At 35.1% G+C, this 17,955-nt stretch overlaps 1 protein-coding gene across 3 annotated transcripts in view; it reads left to right on the forward strand.

The window, feature by feature from the left end:
• The window catches only part of pde1a (phosphodiesterase 1A, calmodulin-dependent), a 91,855-nt gene that overhangs the window by 71,676 nt on the left and 2,224 nt on the right, over positions 1-17,955 (forward strand). For all 3 annotated transcript variants that reach the window (XM_056265646.1, XM_056265645.1, XM_056265647.1), the window contains 10 exons: positions 1,565-1,631; positions 1,731-1,847; positions 5,919-6,059; positions 6,262-6,362; positions 9,576-9,701; positions 9,828-9,929; positions 12,687-12,807; positions 13,211-13,292; positions 14,164-14,278; positions 14,364-14,551. In XM_056265646.1, the coding sequence (XP_056121621.1) occupies positions 1,565-1,631; positions 1,731-1,847; positions 5,919-6,059; positions 6,262-6,362; positions 9,576-9,701; positions 9,828-9,929; positions 12,687-12,807; positions 13,211-13,292; positions 14,164-14,278; positions 14,364-14,551 (1,160 nt within the window). The remainder of the gene's footprint in view (positions 1-1,564; positions 1,632-1,730; positions 1,848-5,918; positions 6,060-6,261; positions 6,363-9,575; positions 9,702-9,827; positions 9,930-12,686; positions 12,808-13,210; positions 13,293-14,163; positions 14,279-14,363; positions 14,552-17,955) is intronic.

A 17,955-nucleotide genomic window follows, 5' to 3' on the forward strand; every position in this document is an offset into this window, starting at 1 on the left:
ACATTCTAACATTGAAGGGTCATGAAACACCCTGTTAGTTCTCGCCACAATTTAAAAAAAAAATGCTACAAACAGCTTCTGATTCAGACAGTTTTATTACATCGAGTTGAAAGCATCTGGGCTTCCCACAAATGGATGCTGCAATTCACCATTACTCACAACAAATATATTATACATGTTTTTGTAAGCTCACAGTAAACTGCACAGAAACATACATATCCTGTGACAGCTATAATTTAATGCACAAATAAATGCATGGCTGTTCACATTTGTACTCTGCATCGATAATATATGTGTACACGCTATTGTATGTTTAATAACTTTTAAGGGTTCTTTTCCAGCATTTTCATAAGCCATTAGATCAGTGAAATTGGGGCCGTAAAGACACTTAATGTGCATGAACTGCGCTCGCGTCGAAGACTCAGGGTCTATGGAAGAGAATTTCTGCAACAGAATCTCCTACAAAGCAAAAACAAACACTCATTTTTGATCCATTAATGCATCTCTCCATTAATGCATCTCTCACAGTTTGAAGGAAATAATTAAGGACATTTGAAGGAAAGTGAATAATTAAGCGAGGCATCTTCTCATAGGAAAAGGACAACACACATAACTGTTAAAATTGCAGAAGTATGTAATAGACTACGATTTTGTCTTTGAAGGCAGCTGCTTATGTAGGCTGTAGACAGCAATGCGGCACACTAGGTTTTGAGACAGAGCCTTTAAGCCTCTAAATGAGTTTAAATCAAACAGACGGTCTCATTTCACAGACCTTGCATCTTTCCCTTCTAACTGGGAAAATGTCTATAAGATTACCGACCCATAAGACACACACTGAAGGGCTTGTTCTGCATAATCTTTTCCAGTAACTAAAAATGAACATCTCAATGTCCTCTTCTCTGTGGCATGTACCCTCATGTCTGAGTAATATGCGCACGCTGCCTCCCTCATTTCCATGGAAACTCCTTCAGAATGTCATAGACACCTGTTGAGCTTGAGGCGCTGATCACCGCGTGTGTGATATCGAACGGATATATGGGGCTCTCTTAATGATTAAAGACATTCAAATGAGAAAAACATCTGTTATTTTGTGGTAAAGACAAAACAAAAGATAAGCCAGACTTTCAGAAATATGTCCTGGACTCAGACACTTAAACTTTATTAATTATAATTTGACTTTGTACACAGTGACCATAACATTAATATGTAAAGTTAAGTAAATTGTTTGTTCGTAAATATTTTTTATTTATTGCATCATTCATGACGTTTTTTTTTTTACCCCCTTTCAACCCTTAGATGTAATCTGGCTATTTTTCCTTTATGGCTTCAATGTAAATAAGTAGTTTATGCATAACATCCATTAAACTTTTTTTTCATTTGGAGAATACAGTAGCACTGCAGAACTCCCCAAAAGTGTTCAATGTCAACTACCCAAATGCATTTTTTACATGTGAATTCATATACATGTGTTTAAAATTTTTTACTGAAATGTACCTTGTTAAAAATAAACTTCAGCGTGTAATAGTGCAAAAAGACATCATGGTTTGTGTGTGCATGTTTGCAGAATGTACAGAAGAACATCCAACATGGCCGGGTTGACCTATCCACCATCTGTAATTTCAGTTCTAAAGGTACACATTATCTTTGCAGTAGATTATAACATGGATTTAGTTTATTTCCTTAAAGTTTTATTTCTGCCACCAATTCATACGAGTCTTCCTACTTTTCAGGATGTTGATAAATGGTCATTTGACGTCTTCACGCTCCAAGAGGCGAGCAGCGAACACGCTCTGAAGTTCCTGGTGTATGAACTGCTCACCAGATATGACCTGATCAGCCGCTTCAGGGTACGAGAGACTGCAAAAACCAGACACACACCAATACTGAGATATTAAACACATTGCTTACTTTGGATTCTGACTCATACGCCCATAGGGAAACTCTCATATTGCCACTGAATAAAATTTAATCTGTAATTAAATTTCATTTATTCATTTAATTTAACCCATACACTTGAACTTGTTCCCTTTTTCACGCTCCATGAGGACAGAGGCTTTCAAGCTTCAAAATTAATGCAAAAGAACCAAATCAAATATCATAAATGTAACCCATAGGATTTGTGCACTATATTCAAAGACTTCTGAATTCCTACTAGAGATGGTATGCATTGACGTCACTTCCCCGCCGGGACACGCTCCCTCAGCAGGACTGAGTGGCAAAACATCTTGCAGCATGACTGGATTTAATAGGGGAAACTGCGAAAACGAGAGTAAAACAAACGATTATCTGCTTAAATTAAAGGCTGTTGGACTCGACAGTGTTCTTTACAACTTACCAAAGAACCAGTGGTCCATGGACATTGACATGTGGCCAGGAATCGGGTTTCCTGACATTTATATGAACCCGATTTAGACGCCGGGGAATACATAAAGGAAAGCCTGTGAACCCAATGCCTTGCTAGAAAATAAAATAAATACAATATAGGTAAAGCTCCGGATGATCACTTATATCACTGTTATATCGTCAAATCACCCAGCCCTAAAACTTGTTAAAGCACCAAGCCATTATAGATATAACATTATGACTTCATGTAAAGCTGCTTGGAAACGAAGTGTATTGTGAAGCTCTAATAAATTTGAATTGATGCTTGGTTGTACTTCAAGATGGGATAAAAGTGACATCAATTGATATTTTTAGTTGTTTAGTTGTTATATTTTAGAGTATAATTTTTTTACCCTAAACTCCGACCTGTCTGACAAAATGGTAACTGCAAATCCACGTTTCGCTGCCTGGATCCAGTTGTTTCTGCGAATTGCTGCAATCCATTTGTTTCTCTTTTCTGCAGCTTTCAGCAGTCTGTAATAAGATAGCTCAGATTACTTGTTGAACCTATTTGTACAGTCAATCGCACAGCACGTTCCCATTTTAGATGTGTTTTGTGTGTTTTTCGTGCCATTCAAGCTGAACACCAACTTTGCCACTCAGTGGGTGTAACCGCAGTGACTCCTGCCTACTGTGACATCATGTGCATACCCTCTATAGCTCTGTTTGAGAAAAAACTGGAAAAGACTGAAATACAAATTGCCATTTACTGGTAATCTTCTCCTCCAGTGAGCTGTTAACCGCTGTGACTGAATCAGTGAATCTTTCCTATCATAGAATCTGTTTAGAATTGAGGACTCTGTAACCGAAGTCCTCTATGGCCCAGTTTACACCTGGTATTAAGATACGTTTTGGTTGATTGGATCACAAGTAGACGACGAAGACATACCCGTTTACACCTGGTGTTTTAATCCGTCTCTTTTGTCCACTTTCAACCACTTCTCTCCTGATTTCTTCAAGGGGAGGGTCTATGGGCGGTTAAATGCATGGGGTTTTTTTCAGATCTTTAATGGACAAAATAAGCGTGCGCAATTTTCATATGAACGTGACCAGAGACGCATCAGCTTTCGTTTCTGCTCTGACAGCTGCAAAACCACGGCGAACACTGCGAGTGTGTGTTAGAAATCAGGAATGGTGAGAGAATATTGTGCTTGGTATGTTTTTCGTCTTCAAACCAAATTTGGGTCTTCAGCCGAGAAAGTTATATCCCGTCTGGCTAGCTCGCTTCCCATAATGTTTACGCATTAAGTCAGTAGGCGGAGAGTAGGTGGTCTTTTATGGTTGTTCTAACACATTCAATCACATGAGCATGTACACTACTAAAGCAATGTGTTTTCGACTACTTCTATAAGTGGTCGAAAGTGGACAAGCTCAAACTGTTTTAGACCCTGTTTACACCTGTATTTAGCGTCATCCACTTGTGATCCGTTCGACCAAAACGCATCTTAATACCAGGTGTAAACAGGGCCAATAACTAAATCAATACCAGATCAATTGAAAATATCAAACTCAGTAATGATTCGTTCACAAATCATTCATGACACAAAGCTGTTGTATGATATCAAAATACTTTCTGGATTACTTTATGATACATTTATGGTGCTTTTGCTTCATTTTTAAAACTTGAAAGCTCCGGTCTCCGTTCTTTGTAATTGCATAGAAAAAAAGTAACAAGCACATCATGTTCTCTTTGTGTTTAACGGAAGAAAGTCATACAGTTTTGAAACAACATGAACGTGAGTTGTTATGTTAACTTTTTCTTGTGATTTCATCCTTTTGGAATTACACTACAACCAAAGTTGGTGTTGTTTTCAAAGCATACATGTTATTACCCTGTAACAAGAGATTTATATGTGGTATATGAGGCATCTGACATTTTCCATCCACTCTCTTTCTTTGTTTTTCACCATTGTGTCAGCTCTCATCACTTCTTACCCTTTTCACAAGTGCGGTGATGATAGACTCTCAACTAACACACACACAAACACAGAGCCCCATGATTACAATTGACATGCAGCAGACACACACTGCCTGTGTTTGGGTTTAGGTGGTTAGGTATGGAGTCCCTGCTGTCCGTGCGATAACACATGGATATTTCTCTGCTGAAGCCTTTCGGTTGCCTGTAACATGCTCCATTAATCTGCTGTGGCAGGACATTTAAAGCCTCAGACTGCAGCTTGAAGGCCCATTCTCTGTCTCTATTCGGGTTGGGAATCCAAAACTAAAGCCAGTTTTTCTTTTCTTTTCTTTAACACAATGGGTTTTTATGGTTTTTAAAGAAGTATCTTTTATTTATCTTTGAATTTATTTGATCTAAAATAGAGTAAAAACTGTAATATTGTGAAATATTATTATATTTTAAAATAATAGTTTTTTGTTTTAATATTTTGTAAAAATGTAATTCATTCCTGTGATGCAAAGCTGAATTTTCAGCATCATTACTCCAGGCTTCAGTGTCAGATGATCCTTCAGAAATCATTCGAATATGCTTATTTAGTGCTCAATTATTATTGGTGCTCAATTATTAAATATAATTATAGGATATTATAATTTTTATTATTATCAATGTTGAAAACATTGTTGCTAAAAAGTTTTGTGGAAACTGATATTTCTACCAAAAAAAGCTCAAAAGAACCACATTTATTTGTGATATTATAAACTGTCTTTACTGTCAATTGAATCAGTTTAATGCGTCCTTGTTGAATAAAAGTATTAATTTGAAAGATCTCAACTCAGCCATACTTTCAAATTGTATCAGGGTTTCCACAATTTTGATTTTATTTTATTTTTAAATCAGTTTTGCCATCACAGGAGTAAATTACATTTTATAATATATTCAAATAGAAAACAGTTATTTTTAATTGTTGTAATATTTCACAATTTTTTTTACTGTATTTTTAATCAAATAAGTGCGGTCTTGGCACACATAAAATACTTTTCAAAAATATTTTTAAAAATCTTGATTCCAAACTATTATACTATTCATTAATATATTGAATTAGGAATTATTGAATTATTGAAGAATGTTTGCTTTTGTAAATTTTATTAGTTAAATATTAAATGTGTCTTTATCTTTCATTTATTTTATTTTTCATTTGTAGAATAGCACTTCAACTAAAACAGTTGCAAAGCAACATTTAAAATTTTCTTCTGCAATGTTATAAATGTCTATCTATTATCAATTTAATATGTTCTTACTAAATAATATTAATTTTGGTAGCAATTTATTTTACAGTCCTGTTTCGCATTTACATTAATTTCTATGTACTTGTAGTAATGACACTAACTGGATAATGACTAAATACTAACCCTGAATCTACCTCTAAACCTAACCTTAACCTTATATTAGCCATGCAGTACTTTCTTAAGTAAGCACACTGTAAGTACATTAAAAGTGCACGTACTGTAAAATAAAGTGCATCCTTAATTTCTTTCAAAAACATTCTTACTGACACCAAACTGTTGACCAGCAGTGTGGTTGAAATGCACAATCACAAGCACTCTAGTTGTGTAACTGGGATTGTTCTTCTCTGTAGATACCAGTGTCCTCCTTGGTGTCATTCGTGGAAGCTCTGGAAATGGGCTACAGCAAGCACAGAAACCCCTACCACAATCTGATCCACGCTGCTGATGTCACGCAGACGGCACACTATCTGATGCTCCACACTGGCATTATGGTGAGGGCGCTCAGTGGATTCTGTGTGCATGTCTCGCACTGACAAAACAAATATGACATCTGTTTGTAGTCAACACGAGCTGAACGCTTGAGGTCTTAACTTGCAGGTTAATATGCGCAGCTGTTGAAATGCGTTTTAATGATGTTGAATGATGGTAATGATGATGATTTGGGTAATGGCTGACTGGTCTGCTCTCCCACAGCACTGGCTCACTGAACTGGAAATATTGGCCATGGTGTTTGCTGCTGCTATCCACGACTTTGAACACACTGGAACGACCAATAACTTCCACATCCAGACCAGGTGTGTGATGACCTCCAATAAAAAGCAGCCAATAATCTCAATAAATTGTGCAAAATTGAAATAAGCTGCCGTAATGATGCTCTGTGTTTTTGTATGAAGGTAACTGTTATGAAAACTAGCTTCAGACCAGCTTCCAAACACACCATCACATCAAGCCTTATGATCTAGAGCAGCGCTATTTTAGTTTTATTATGATTTTAGTAATATTTTGAATCAGAACATGTTCATTTTAATTTCATTTTCAGTCATTTCGTTGTGCTTTTGTCGGGTTTTTATTAGGTTTCATTTTTCATTTCAGTTTTAGTTCATTTTAGTTTTTATTTATTTCCAGTCAATAATTTTAGTGCTTCAACTTTTAGTGCAAACTTTTCCAATTTTCGTTTAGTTTGTTTTTCTTATAAATATGTATATTTTATTGTATTTTAGCTTAATTTCAATTAACTCTTAATAGAAATGTTATTAATAGTTTTAGTTTACAACAATAACCCTGATCTAGAGCAGATTTAATAAAAATGTAGATATAACCAAGCTTATATTTAGTACCTAAACTGTTTTTTTTCTCAGTACAAACAGAATTATTGTTGATTTTATATTTTAAAAAGTTATTTTTTATTAAGTTTTTTTTAATCTATTTAAACATTTTCCCATTATTAATCAACACTTATATAATTAATATTTAATATATACATTTATTTATATATATATATATACTGTATATATATTATATTTATAAAAATACTCTCATTTGACATTTATTCATATTTATAAAATATTTATAATATTTGTATGTATCATTAATATTTATAAATATCATTTATTTAGCTTTACCCACCAATTGGGTGATGGATATTTGTACTTATGCAAGTTTATCACAATGCATTATGGAATTGCCTTCTCTGTGAAGGATGCATGATGTGATACTGTCTCAGAATCTCAGAAACATAATGATTCTACCTACCATTTGGAACCAATTGAATGTATCTGTGATGCATTAGAATGCTGCCTGCGTAGGTGTGTGTGAGAGTGTGTGTTTATTTATAATAGAGAGAGAGAGAATCCACTGGTCATATTTCTAACACAGTTTATCTTCCTTGTGGTGGGCTATCGTGGGGCTGAGAGCGGAATTTATCATGTTTTCAATTAATCTTCAGTGGCAGAATCTACGTCAGAATCTACGTTCATGTTGTTGTTGCTCTGTGTTGGTTCACGTCAGGCCGCACATCTTATTCACATTAATACATGCCCAAGGATCCTTGAGATCTTTTTACAGCAGAGCAGACGTCATTTTGCATGACAGCCCATAGCAGACATCATTCTTCGAAGAAGTACATCACAGCACTTGCACCGATGGCAAGGACAGATCTGCAGTATACAGTGATTTTGGAGGAGCGCTCCATCATCAGTGAATTGTGGGAGACAAGGCTTGTGTGATGGGGAAAATGGAGCCATTACTCTTAATGTCTCTGATTACAGCTGATGTTTCACCTTGTCTTGTAGTTCACTTCAGATTTACTCCTCAAGTGAATGAAAAGTAAATCTCCTGAGTACTGTCTGACACTCACTGAATAAAAGCGATTTTCTCAGAAATATATTTGTGTGGAAAAGCGAAAAGTTGGATACTGACTGGCAGGAACTTACAGTAAGATATAGTAGAGTTCTTCAGGACTTTTGGTTCAGACAAATAACCCCTGTTCTTATAGAGAAACTTTTTTTTTTTTTTTGGCTATATAGGGTTCTTGAGGTACGGAGCCCCTAAGGGGAAAAATATGAGATGGGAGGGAAAATATGAAGTCTCTCGCAAATGTTTTGCGTTTCCCCGAGAAACTCTGCGTTCCATCACAAAAACGTTTGCTTTCGCTTGCAAAACCTTTGTGTTCTTTGCGAGTAAAAGCAAAGTTCCTCGGGGGAACACAAACATTTTGCGAGCGAATGAAAGTTTATTGAGGGAACGCAAAACATTTGCGAGAGAATGCAAAGCATTGACAAATAATTTTCCCTCCCATCTCATATCTTTTTCATCATGTCCCTTTGGGGGCTCCGTATTGATGCGCTTTTTTAAGTCAGTATCAGTAAAGTTTTTAAAGTCAGTATCAGTAAAGACATTTATAATGCTACAAAATATCAGCATATTAGAATGATTTCTGAAGGATCATGTTACACTGAAGACTGGAGTAATGATGCTGAAAATTCAGCTTTGCATCACAGGAATAAATTACATTTTGAAATATAATCAAATAGAAAACCCCCCATATTACTATATTGTTTACTGTATTTCTGATCAAATAAATGCATCTTTGGTGAGCATAAGAGATTTCTTTTTCAAAAACATAAAAAAATCTTACCAACCTCAAATTTTTTAACGGTATGTAAGAGTTTTTGTTACGATACAGGTTCTTCACGTAAGCATACAATTTCTTTTTCTTTGTTAAAGCACCAGCACATATGGTTTTCTTAAAAAAAAAAGAACATACGGCACATATGGTTTTCTTTTTTTTATCTTTATAAATCCATTTTGACTCCTCTTTCTTTTTTCTTTTTTACATGGCACACAAAAGCTGGAAATCTGAAAATGTCCGAGCTCCATACAATGAAAGTATATAGTGACCCAAACCAACCAACACTAAAATTGCAAGCTCATGTGCAAATTGTGCCATTGCACCATTACCAAAATTATAAATATGCAAAAAACAAATTGAATATGTACAAGTGCAACCAAGACCTTGTGTTCAATTTAAAAGTGGCCCTTTTAGACCTGTCATCCCAAGTTTGACATCAATGATGCCAAATGCAATTGGTTCTTGTGTGTCACATGACTGTTTTGAAAAACTAAGCAATATCTTCAGTGAAAAAGAACATTTAAATGTCGTTCTTTTCACCACACAAAGCTTCAAAAGACTTGAAAGGTACTGCATGAGTCATATCTACTTTCAAGCTATTTTTATGGTGGATTTATTTATTTTTTTGTCTTTTGAAGCTTGACAGCCCCTGGTGACAATAAGCTTTCAAATATTGCAGAACATCTTTTGTGTTCCACGAGAGAAAGAAAGTCATACAGACTTGGAATGACATGAAAGTGAATAAATCATGAAGGGAAAATTTTTTTTTTGGTGTACTAACCTTTTAAAAAGTTACTGCAATGGCATAAAGGTGTCAAAGTAATTGGAACATATATTGGAACATATTTTTGACTCCTCTTCCTTTGCTTCTGCACAGATCAGAAGTGGCCATCCTGTACAACGATCGCTCGGTTCTGGAAAACCACCATGTGAGCGCAGCCTACAGACTCATGCAAGAGGATGAGATGAACATCCTGGTCAACCTCTCAAAAGATGACTGGAGGTACGCTGGGGTTTGACACTCAACGCTTGGAAACACTGTCCTCGGACGTCCCGTTCTGCGGATGGAGGATCTGTTAAGTGCATGTGCTTTGAGTTCTGATGAGCCGCTGTGTTGTGCTTCCCACAGGGAGCTGCGGACGCTGGTGATCGAGATGGTCATGAGCACAGATATGTCCTGCCATTTCCAGCAGATCAAGACCATGAGGAACACACTGCAGCAGCCGGAGGGGTGAGTGACGCCCCTGCTGTTCTCTCTAAGCGCTTGTGAACACGAGGGTGTTAATGAACGAGTGTTGCGGAGCACCCATTAGAACCGGGGTGGTATGACTTACAGTATTCTGTGATTAAATAAATGTGTCAACTGCTAAAGTTTTCTATAGCTTATTCATTATTTTTTGTTCTTGTGTCCGTCAAGCTCCAAACAGATCATTAAACACAGGCTCATCAAATTATTGGAAAGAAACTAACTAGAACTCCAGGATCTATTTTCCCAATTCATGGGACAAAAAGCATTTCAGATCTATGAGGACATTCTTCCACTTCATTTCGCATTTCAAATGTGTGCTTCTAATGCAAGAAATCCTTTTTGTTGGCAGAAATGATTTTGAACAGGACTTCAACTAGTTATTTTAAGACTCTTGACGTCTTAAATATCACATTTAAAGTTTATTTTTAAATTCATTTTATGTCTGCCTAGTCTATTTCTGTCTGTCTTTTAATTGTGGACTTTTTTTTTTTGTAAGTGCCAAAGACAAATTTACATAATATAGCCAACAGACCGTAAAGTAAAAGTGCAGTTCAAAAAAGTCTCTTATTCTCAACAAAGCTGCATTTATATGATCAAATATGATCGGTAATATTGTGCAATAATATTATAATTTAAAATATTTGTTTTCTATTTTAATATATTTTAAAATGTTATTTATTCCTGTGCTGACAAAGCTGAACTTTCAGCATCATTACTGCAGTCTTCAGTGCCACATGTTTTGACCATTTCACAATATCTAAAATTTTATTAGATTTGCATATATATTGTATTTGGTAGGAAATACATTTGTTATTAGTACCTTTGGCATATTCTTTTTTCTCCAAACTGACTTGGGTATTAGTAGCTAAATCTACTTTATTGCAAATTGTAGAGAAACAGAGACAGACAGAGAGGATGATGATGTCATTAAAGGCCACGATATACTCACTGTAAAGTTTTTTTGTTTGTTTTCATTTTTCGCTTTGGGGTGAAAAGAAGTTGGAAATACTACATGAGCAGCGGTATACTGTTAGCGAACATCCCGACGCTGCTGAGAGCGCCGACTAGATGAATTTGTAAATATGTGCAGCGCACTGTCCTTTCAATAACAAAATAAACACGCAACAAAGATGACAGCAGTGAGAGAACATCGAACACCGAAAGCATCTGATCATAGAGATGTGGATGTTTGCATAAGCTCCGCAATTCGGTACTCTGGTAAAGTCACGTCACGTTTATTTATAAACCACTTTATACAATAGATTGCTTAAAATCAAGCAGCTTTACAGTATTAAACATGGAAAAAAAAACAGTCTCTTTCAATTAGAATTACAACAACATTTACTCTAAACGACTCTCCAGTGTGTTCATGTTTTCACTCGCAGACGTCAAATGAACTGGCGAAGATTTCCACGTCAAAGAAACAAACTTCGTTTTGGTCTGATTTTGTTCGAAATTATGTTACACCAGTTTGTTCTTTGATTTAGCTTGAAGTATATCGGGGCCTTAAAGGGGCCATATAATGCCATTTTTGTACAAGCTAGTATGATTATTTAGGGTCTAAATTAAAAGTTTGTAATATACAAATTACAAATTCTCATTAGTATTGTAAGAAAACACTTATTTTACCTGGTCAAAAACAGCTCTGTTTTCAGCACGCCGTTTCAGTGCATATGACTTTTAAATGATAATGAGCTTTGCTCACCCCGCCTCTCTGTTCTGTGCGTACACCATTTGTAACACAATAACACAATAACCATAACGCGTTGTTCAGTATAAACGTGGGATTATGAATTATATTGAGAACATCATACATAGAAAACATGCCGTAATGTACCCTGAGTGTAAACCTTAGACGCATTCATTGTGAAGCGTGCAGCTAGCGATTTGCAAAGATTAATATAAATATTAATATAAAGTTTAATAAAACGTTACACTCACTTCAGTTGTTCTAGAGGTTCAGCAGGAACACGAATAGTACCGATCCTTTTTTCATGAGCAGCTTCTTAGCAAAACCAGCTTTATACTGACCCTCGTTTATAAAGCAGTCTGGTGAGAAATGATTCGGCAAACATGAGAGCATTGACGTTGCTCGTGGGGAATATTCCCTTCGAAAACAAACTCAGCCACTGCGTCTTCAGCGGTTCGGATTTAGGAACATTAAAATGTCAACATCTGAAACATCTGAATGAAACATCTGAATGAAACGAATGAAACATTTCATAAAATGAAACATCTGCTGTGTTCGTTATTACACCCAAGAACAGAACACCACAATCGCTTAGGCGCCATTCTGCTCATAGACAGTGCTCCAGCATATCAACAATGACCGCGCCGGTCCGCGCAGACTATGATTGACAGCTTGCTCACGAGCGAGGGCGGGTCTGTGTTGAAACATTGCTGTCAATCAACAATCGTGGGAGGGGCTTCCGAGCGTGTGACGTCACAAGGTCGAACGGCTTGATTTGAGGCAGGGGAAAACATATAAGGAGATTAAAACAAAAACACTGGATGGATTTTTATCATTTTATGATGGTTGTGTACAGGCACTGCCAACACACATTTCAGTACAATCAACTTGTAAAAGTGCATGTACCATTATATGACCCCTTTAAGACACGATCCTCCCATGTCCTTTGTTTGCGAATGTGTATGTAATTTATGGATTCATAATTTTTTTTACAAACTTTCTATCTTTGTATCTGACTGATGAAGCTGTGATGAATGTGTGTCTATCAGAATAGACAAGGCTAAAGTGCTGTCCCTGATGCTGCACGCGGCTGATATCAGTCACCCTGCTAAGGGCTGGAAGCTGCACTACCGCTGGACACAAGCCCTTATGGAGGAGTTCTTCAGACAGGTACACGCATCATAATATTTATCTCCAATAACACAAGCAGAACTCCCAGAGATACACACTTACTACAGACACAAACATTATCTGGGTGAACTGTAGGAGAAAGTTCGAATCCATCGAAGAGCTTATGCAGATGACTGTAGGTTAGTAGGTTATCAAAATTATAAATTATATTTTTAAATTAAACATACACCTTCCAGTCAAAAAACATACTTTGTTTGTGAAAACTTTCTGAAAAGCGATTTTTGAGTGAAAATCCTGTTGGCTCAGAAATCATGGGAACATGATGTCTCTGTCTGTTTGGCTTTTTAAGAACAAAGAGGGAAGTGGAACGTTTTATTAGACTGTTCACAAGGCTTTGAACCAGTATGAGTAATTCTTTCTGATTCTTTTATTGTCTCTGCAGGGTGACAAGGAGGCAGAACTAGGGCTGCCGTTCTCTCCACTATGTGACCGGAAAGCCACCATGATTGCCCAGTCTCAGATAGGTAAAGCTTACACACACATTCACATGTGATCTCTGATAGCCAAGGCCATGTGTGGAACAGCACTCACATACTACTTCTATTATCTCTGCAGTATATACTGTATGCTTGCTTACTTGGTCAATTTTATGCAGGGAATACACAGACAATCTGATACATTTGCCAAAAGAAGCACACTGCATGGAATACTGTATCCCACAATGCAATACACTCAACTTGACCTTCTATTTTCAAGGTTGATGAACTAGAAGCAATATCAGAATTTCATAGAATAATTATTTTTTTACAGAATGCTACTTTTTCTGATCTTTAACCTTTACATTCTTTAAATCCACAACTTAATCAATTTGAACAGTAATAGTAATACTTTGTAAATTGAATAATATTGTTTTTCATTTCTCTATTGTGCATATATATATATATATATATATATATTATTATAATTTTTTTTATATATAAATTTATTTTAGACTTTTCAGGATAGCAATAAAAATAAATAGATAAATAAATGTCAAGTATCTTTTTTTTGCAAGATATGATCATCACTCATGAACATCCATGTATTCTATGCAAAATGTGCATATTAATACTGTAGAAATGCTGTTATGAACTATGCTGTTATGAACATATCCATACAGACGTGCCTTCAGTCCAGTCATGTTCAGTTCTTTACTGCCATCAAGAGGCTGCTGAGACAATAACATGCTCTCTTGTAATATTTAATGGAGCTCATAAAATAAATGTGGTTTGATTTAATGACACAATAACTACAGGTGTCTTGATTGAATCAAAACCCATTATTTCTAATGAGTTTCTAGCTGGTTAAATGAATGGCAAAGGCTTCTAAACAAACAACATTGTTTTTCCTTCAAAGGGTTCATCGATTTTATCGTCGAACCCACGTTCTCTGTTCTGGTCGACACCACAGAGAAGATTATTAGTCCTCTCATAGAGGAAGCTGTAAAATCTGGGGGTGTCCGCAGGTCAAGGTGAGGTGATGGTCACATGTTCATCAGGGTAAAGGTGTTTGATTCAGGGATGATAATCTGTCTGTAATCTGCTCGTGTGGTGCAGTTTGACGGGTCGGGGCTCAGCCGCGGTGGTGGAGGCGGTACAGAGACACAGCGGCCGGGGTTCCAACGAGGAGCAGGGAGCCACTACAGACTACTCTCTGTGCGGCATCGACCTGAAACATGTCCGACACCTGCTCTCTGAGATCATCCAGAACAACAAGGAGCGCTGGAAAGAGCTGTCTGTTCAAGGTGTGCACGCATCTGTTCGTGTTTCTATACAGTCAACATGCACTCTTAGAATAAATTACAATAGCTCTCTAATTCAATTGTTACTAGTAAGAATGCAATTGCAGAGCTCTTTAATTCAATTACAGAGCTCTGCAATTATACATATCTTTAATTTGTTTTTTTTTACTAGTAAAAATTCAATTAGAGAGCTCTCTAATTGAATTGTTACTAGTAAGAATTGAATTAGAGAGCTCTCTAATTGAATTGTTACTAGTAAGAATTGAATTAGAGAGCTCTCTAATTGTAATTCTTACTAGTAACAATTGAATTGTAGAGCTCTCTAATTGGAATTGTTGCTAGTAACAATTCAATTAGAGAGCTCTGTAATTAAAAATGAATGGAAGTCAATGGAGACATATGACTAGTAAGAATTCATTTGTAGAGCTCTCTAATTGTAATTGTTACTAGTAATAATTGAATTAGAGAGCTCTGCAATTGTAATTGTTACTAGTAATAATTGAATTAGAGAGCTCTCTAATTGTAATTGTTACTAGTAAGAATTGAATTGTAGTATGGCAAGCCGTTTTAGCTTAAATTGTACCCAGCCTTACTTGTTGTAATTTAATTTTTACTAGTAAAAATTTAATTAGAGAACTTTACAATTCAATTCGTACTAGTAGCAATTACAATTAGAGAGCTCTCTAATTCAATTCTTACTAGTAACAATTGCGATTAGAGAGCTCTCTAATTCGATTCTTACTAGTAAGAATGTAATTGCAGAGCTCTTTAATTCAATTAAAGAGCTCTGCAATTGCATTCTTACTAGTAAGAATTAAATTAGAGAGCTCTCTAAATCAGTTTTTACTAGTAAGAATTACATTAGGAGAGCTCTTTAATGCAATTATTACTAGTAAAAACTGATTTAGAGAGCTCTCTAATTCAGTTCTTACTAGTAAGAATGCAATTGCAGAGCTCTTTAATTCAATTAGAGAGCTCTACAATTCAATTCTTACTAGTAGCAATTACAATTAGAGAGCTCTCTAATTCAATTCTTACTAGTGAAAATACAATTAGAGAGCTCTCTAATTCAGTTATTACTAGTAACAATTACAATTGCAGAGCTCTCTAATTCAATTCTTACTAGTAACAATTCCAATTAGAGAGCTCTACAAATGAATTCTTACTAGTCATATGTCTCCATTGACTTCCATTCATTTTTAATTACAGAGCTCTTTAATTGAATTGTTACTAGTAAGAATTACAATTAGAGAGCTCTACAATTGAATTGTTACTAGTAAGAATGACCATTAGAGAGCTCTCTAATTCAATTGTTACTAGTAACAATTCCATTAGAGAGCTCTCTAATCCAATTATGACTAGTAACAATTACAATTAGAGAGCTCTCTAATTCAATTCTTACTAGTAACAATTTGATTGTAGAGCTCTCTAATTGAATTGTTACTAGTAACAATTACAATTAAAGAGCTCTGTAATTTAATTATAGAGCTCTCTAATTGCATTCTTACTAGTAACAATTCAATTATAGAGCTCTCTAATTCAATTCTTACTAGTAACAACTCAATTGCAGAGCTCTTTAATTCAATTAGAGAGCTCTCTAATTCAGTTGTTACTAGTAAGAATGCAATTGCAGAGCTCTTTAATTCAATTACAGAGCTCTGCAATTATACATATCTATGGCAAGCCGTTTTAGCTTTAATTGTACCCAGCCTTACTCGTCGTAATTACATTTTTACTAGTAATAATTCAATTAGAGAGCTCTACAATTCAATTCTTACTAGTAACAATTACAATTAGAGAGCTCTCTAATTCGATTATTACTAGTAACAATTACAATTAGAGAGCTCTCTAATTCAATTATTACTAGTAACAATTACAATTAGAGAGCTCTCTAATTCAATTCTTACTAGTAACAATTACAATTAGAGAGCTCTCTAATTCAATTCTTACTAGTAACAATTATTATTAGAGAGCTCTCTAATTCAATTATTACTAGTAAGAATTACAATTACAGAGCTCTCTAATTCAATTCTTACTAGTAACAATTGCAAATAGAGAGCTCTACAAATGAATTTTTACTAGTCATATGTCTCCATTGACTTCCATTCATTTTTAATTAGAGAGCTCTATAATTGAATTGTTACTAGTAAGAATTACAATTAGAGAGCTCTCTAATTCAATTATTACTAGTAAGAATTACAATTAGAGAGCTCTCTAATCCAATTCTTACTAGTAACAATTACAATTAGAGAGCTCTCTAATTCAATTCTTACTAGTAACAATTACAATTAGAGAGCTCTCTAATTGAATTTTTACTAGTAAAAAACGAATTAAAGATATGTATAATTGGAGAGCTCTGTAATTGAATTAGAGAGCTCTGCAATTGCATTCTTACTAGTAACAACTGAATTAGAGAGCTCTCTCATTATAATTGTTACTAGTAATAATTGGATTAGAGAGCTCTCTAATTGGAATTCTTACTAGTAATAATTCAATTAGAGAGCTCTACAATTGCATTCTTACTAGTAACAATTGAAATAGAGAGCTCTCTAATTGAATTAAAGAGCTCTGCAATTGAGTTGTTACTAGTAAGAATTGAATTAGAGAGCTCTCTAATTGTAATTCTTACTAGTAACAATTGCATTAGAGAGCTCTCTAATTGAATTGTTACTAGTAAGAATGCAATTAGAGAGCTCTATAATTCAATTACAGAGCTCTTTAATTGTAATTGTTACTAGTAACAATTCAATTAGAGAGCTCTACAATTAAATTGTTACTAGTAAGAATTGAATTAGAGAGCTCTCTAATTGTAATTGTTACTAGTCATAATTGGATTAGAGAGCTCTCTAATGGAATTGTTACTAGTAACAATTGAATTAGAGAGCTCTCTAATGGTAATTCTTACTAGTAACAATTCAATTGTAGAGCTCTCTAATTGTAATTCTTACTAGTAACAATTCAATTAAAGAGCTCTGTAATTAAAAATGAATGGAAGTCAATGGAGACATATGACTAGTAAGAATTCATTTGTAGAGCTCTCTAATTGGAATTGTTACTAGTAAGAATTGAATTAGAGAGCTCTGCAATTGTAATTGTTACTAGTAATAACTGAATTAGAGAGCTCTCTAATTGTATTTTCACTAGTAAGAATTGAATTGGAGAGCTCTCTAATTGTAATTGCTACTAGTAAGAATTGAATTGTAGAGCTCTCTAATTGAATTCCTACTAGTAAGAATTGCATTAAAGAGCTCTCTAATTGAATTAAAGAGCTCTGCAATTGCATTCTTACTAGTAAGAACGGAATTAGAGAGCTCTCTAAATCAGTTTTTACTAGTAATAATTGCATTAAAGAGCTCTCCTAATGTAATTCTTACTAGTAAAAACTGATTTAGAGATCTCTCTAATTT

Source organism: Rhinichthys klamathensis, unplaced genomic scaffold (genome assembly GCF_029890125.1).
Source record: "Rhinichthys klamathensis goyatoka isolate OS25496 unplaced genomic scaffold, OSU_Roscu_1.1 h1tg000237l_1, whole genome shotgun sequence".
Taxonomy (NCBI): Eukaryota; Metazoa; Chordata; class Actinopteri; order Cypriniformes; family Leuciscidae; genus Rhinichthys; species Rhinichthys klamathensis.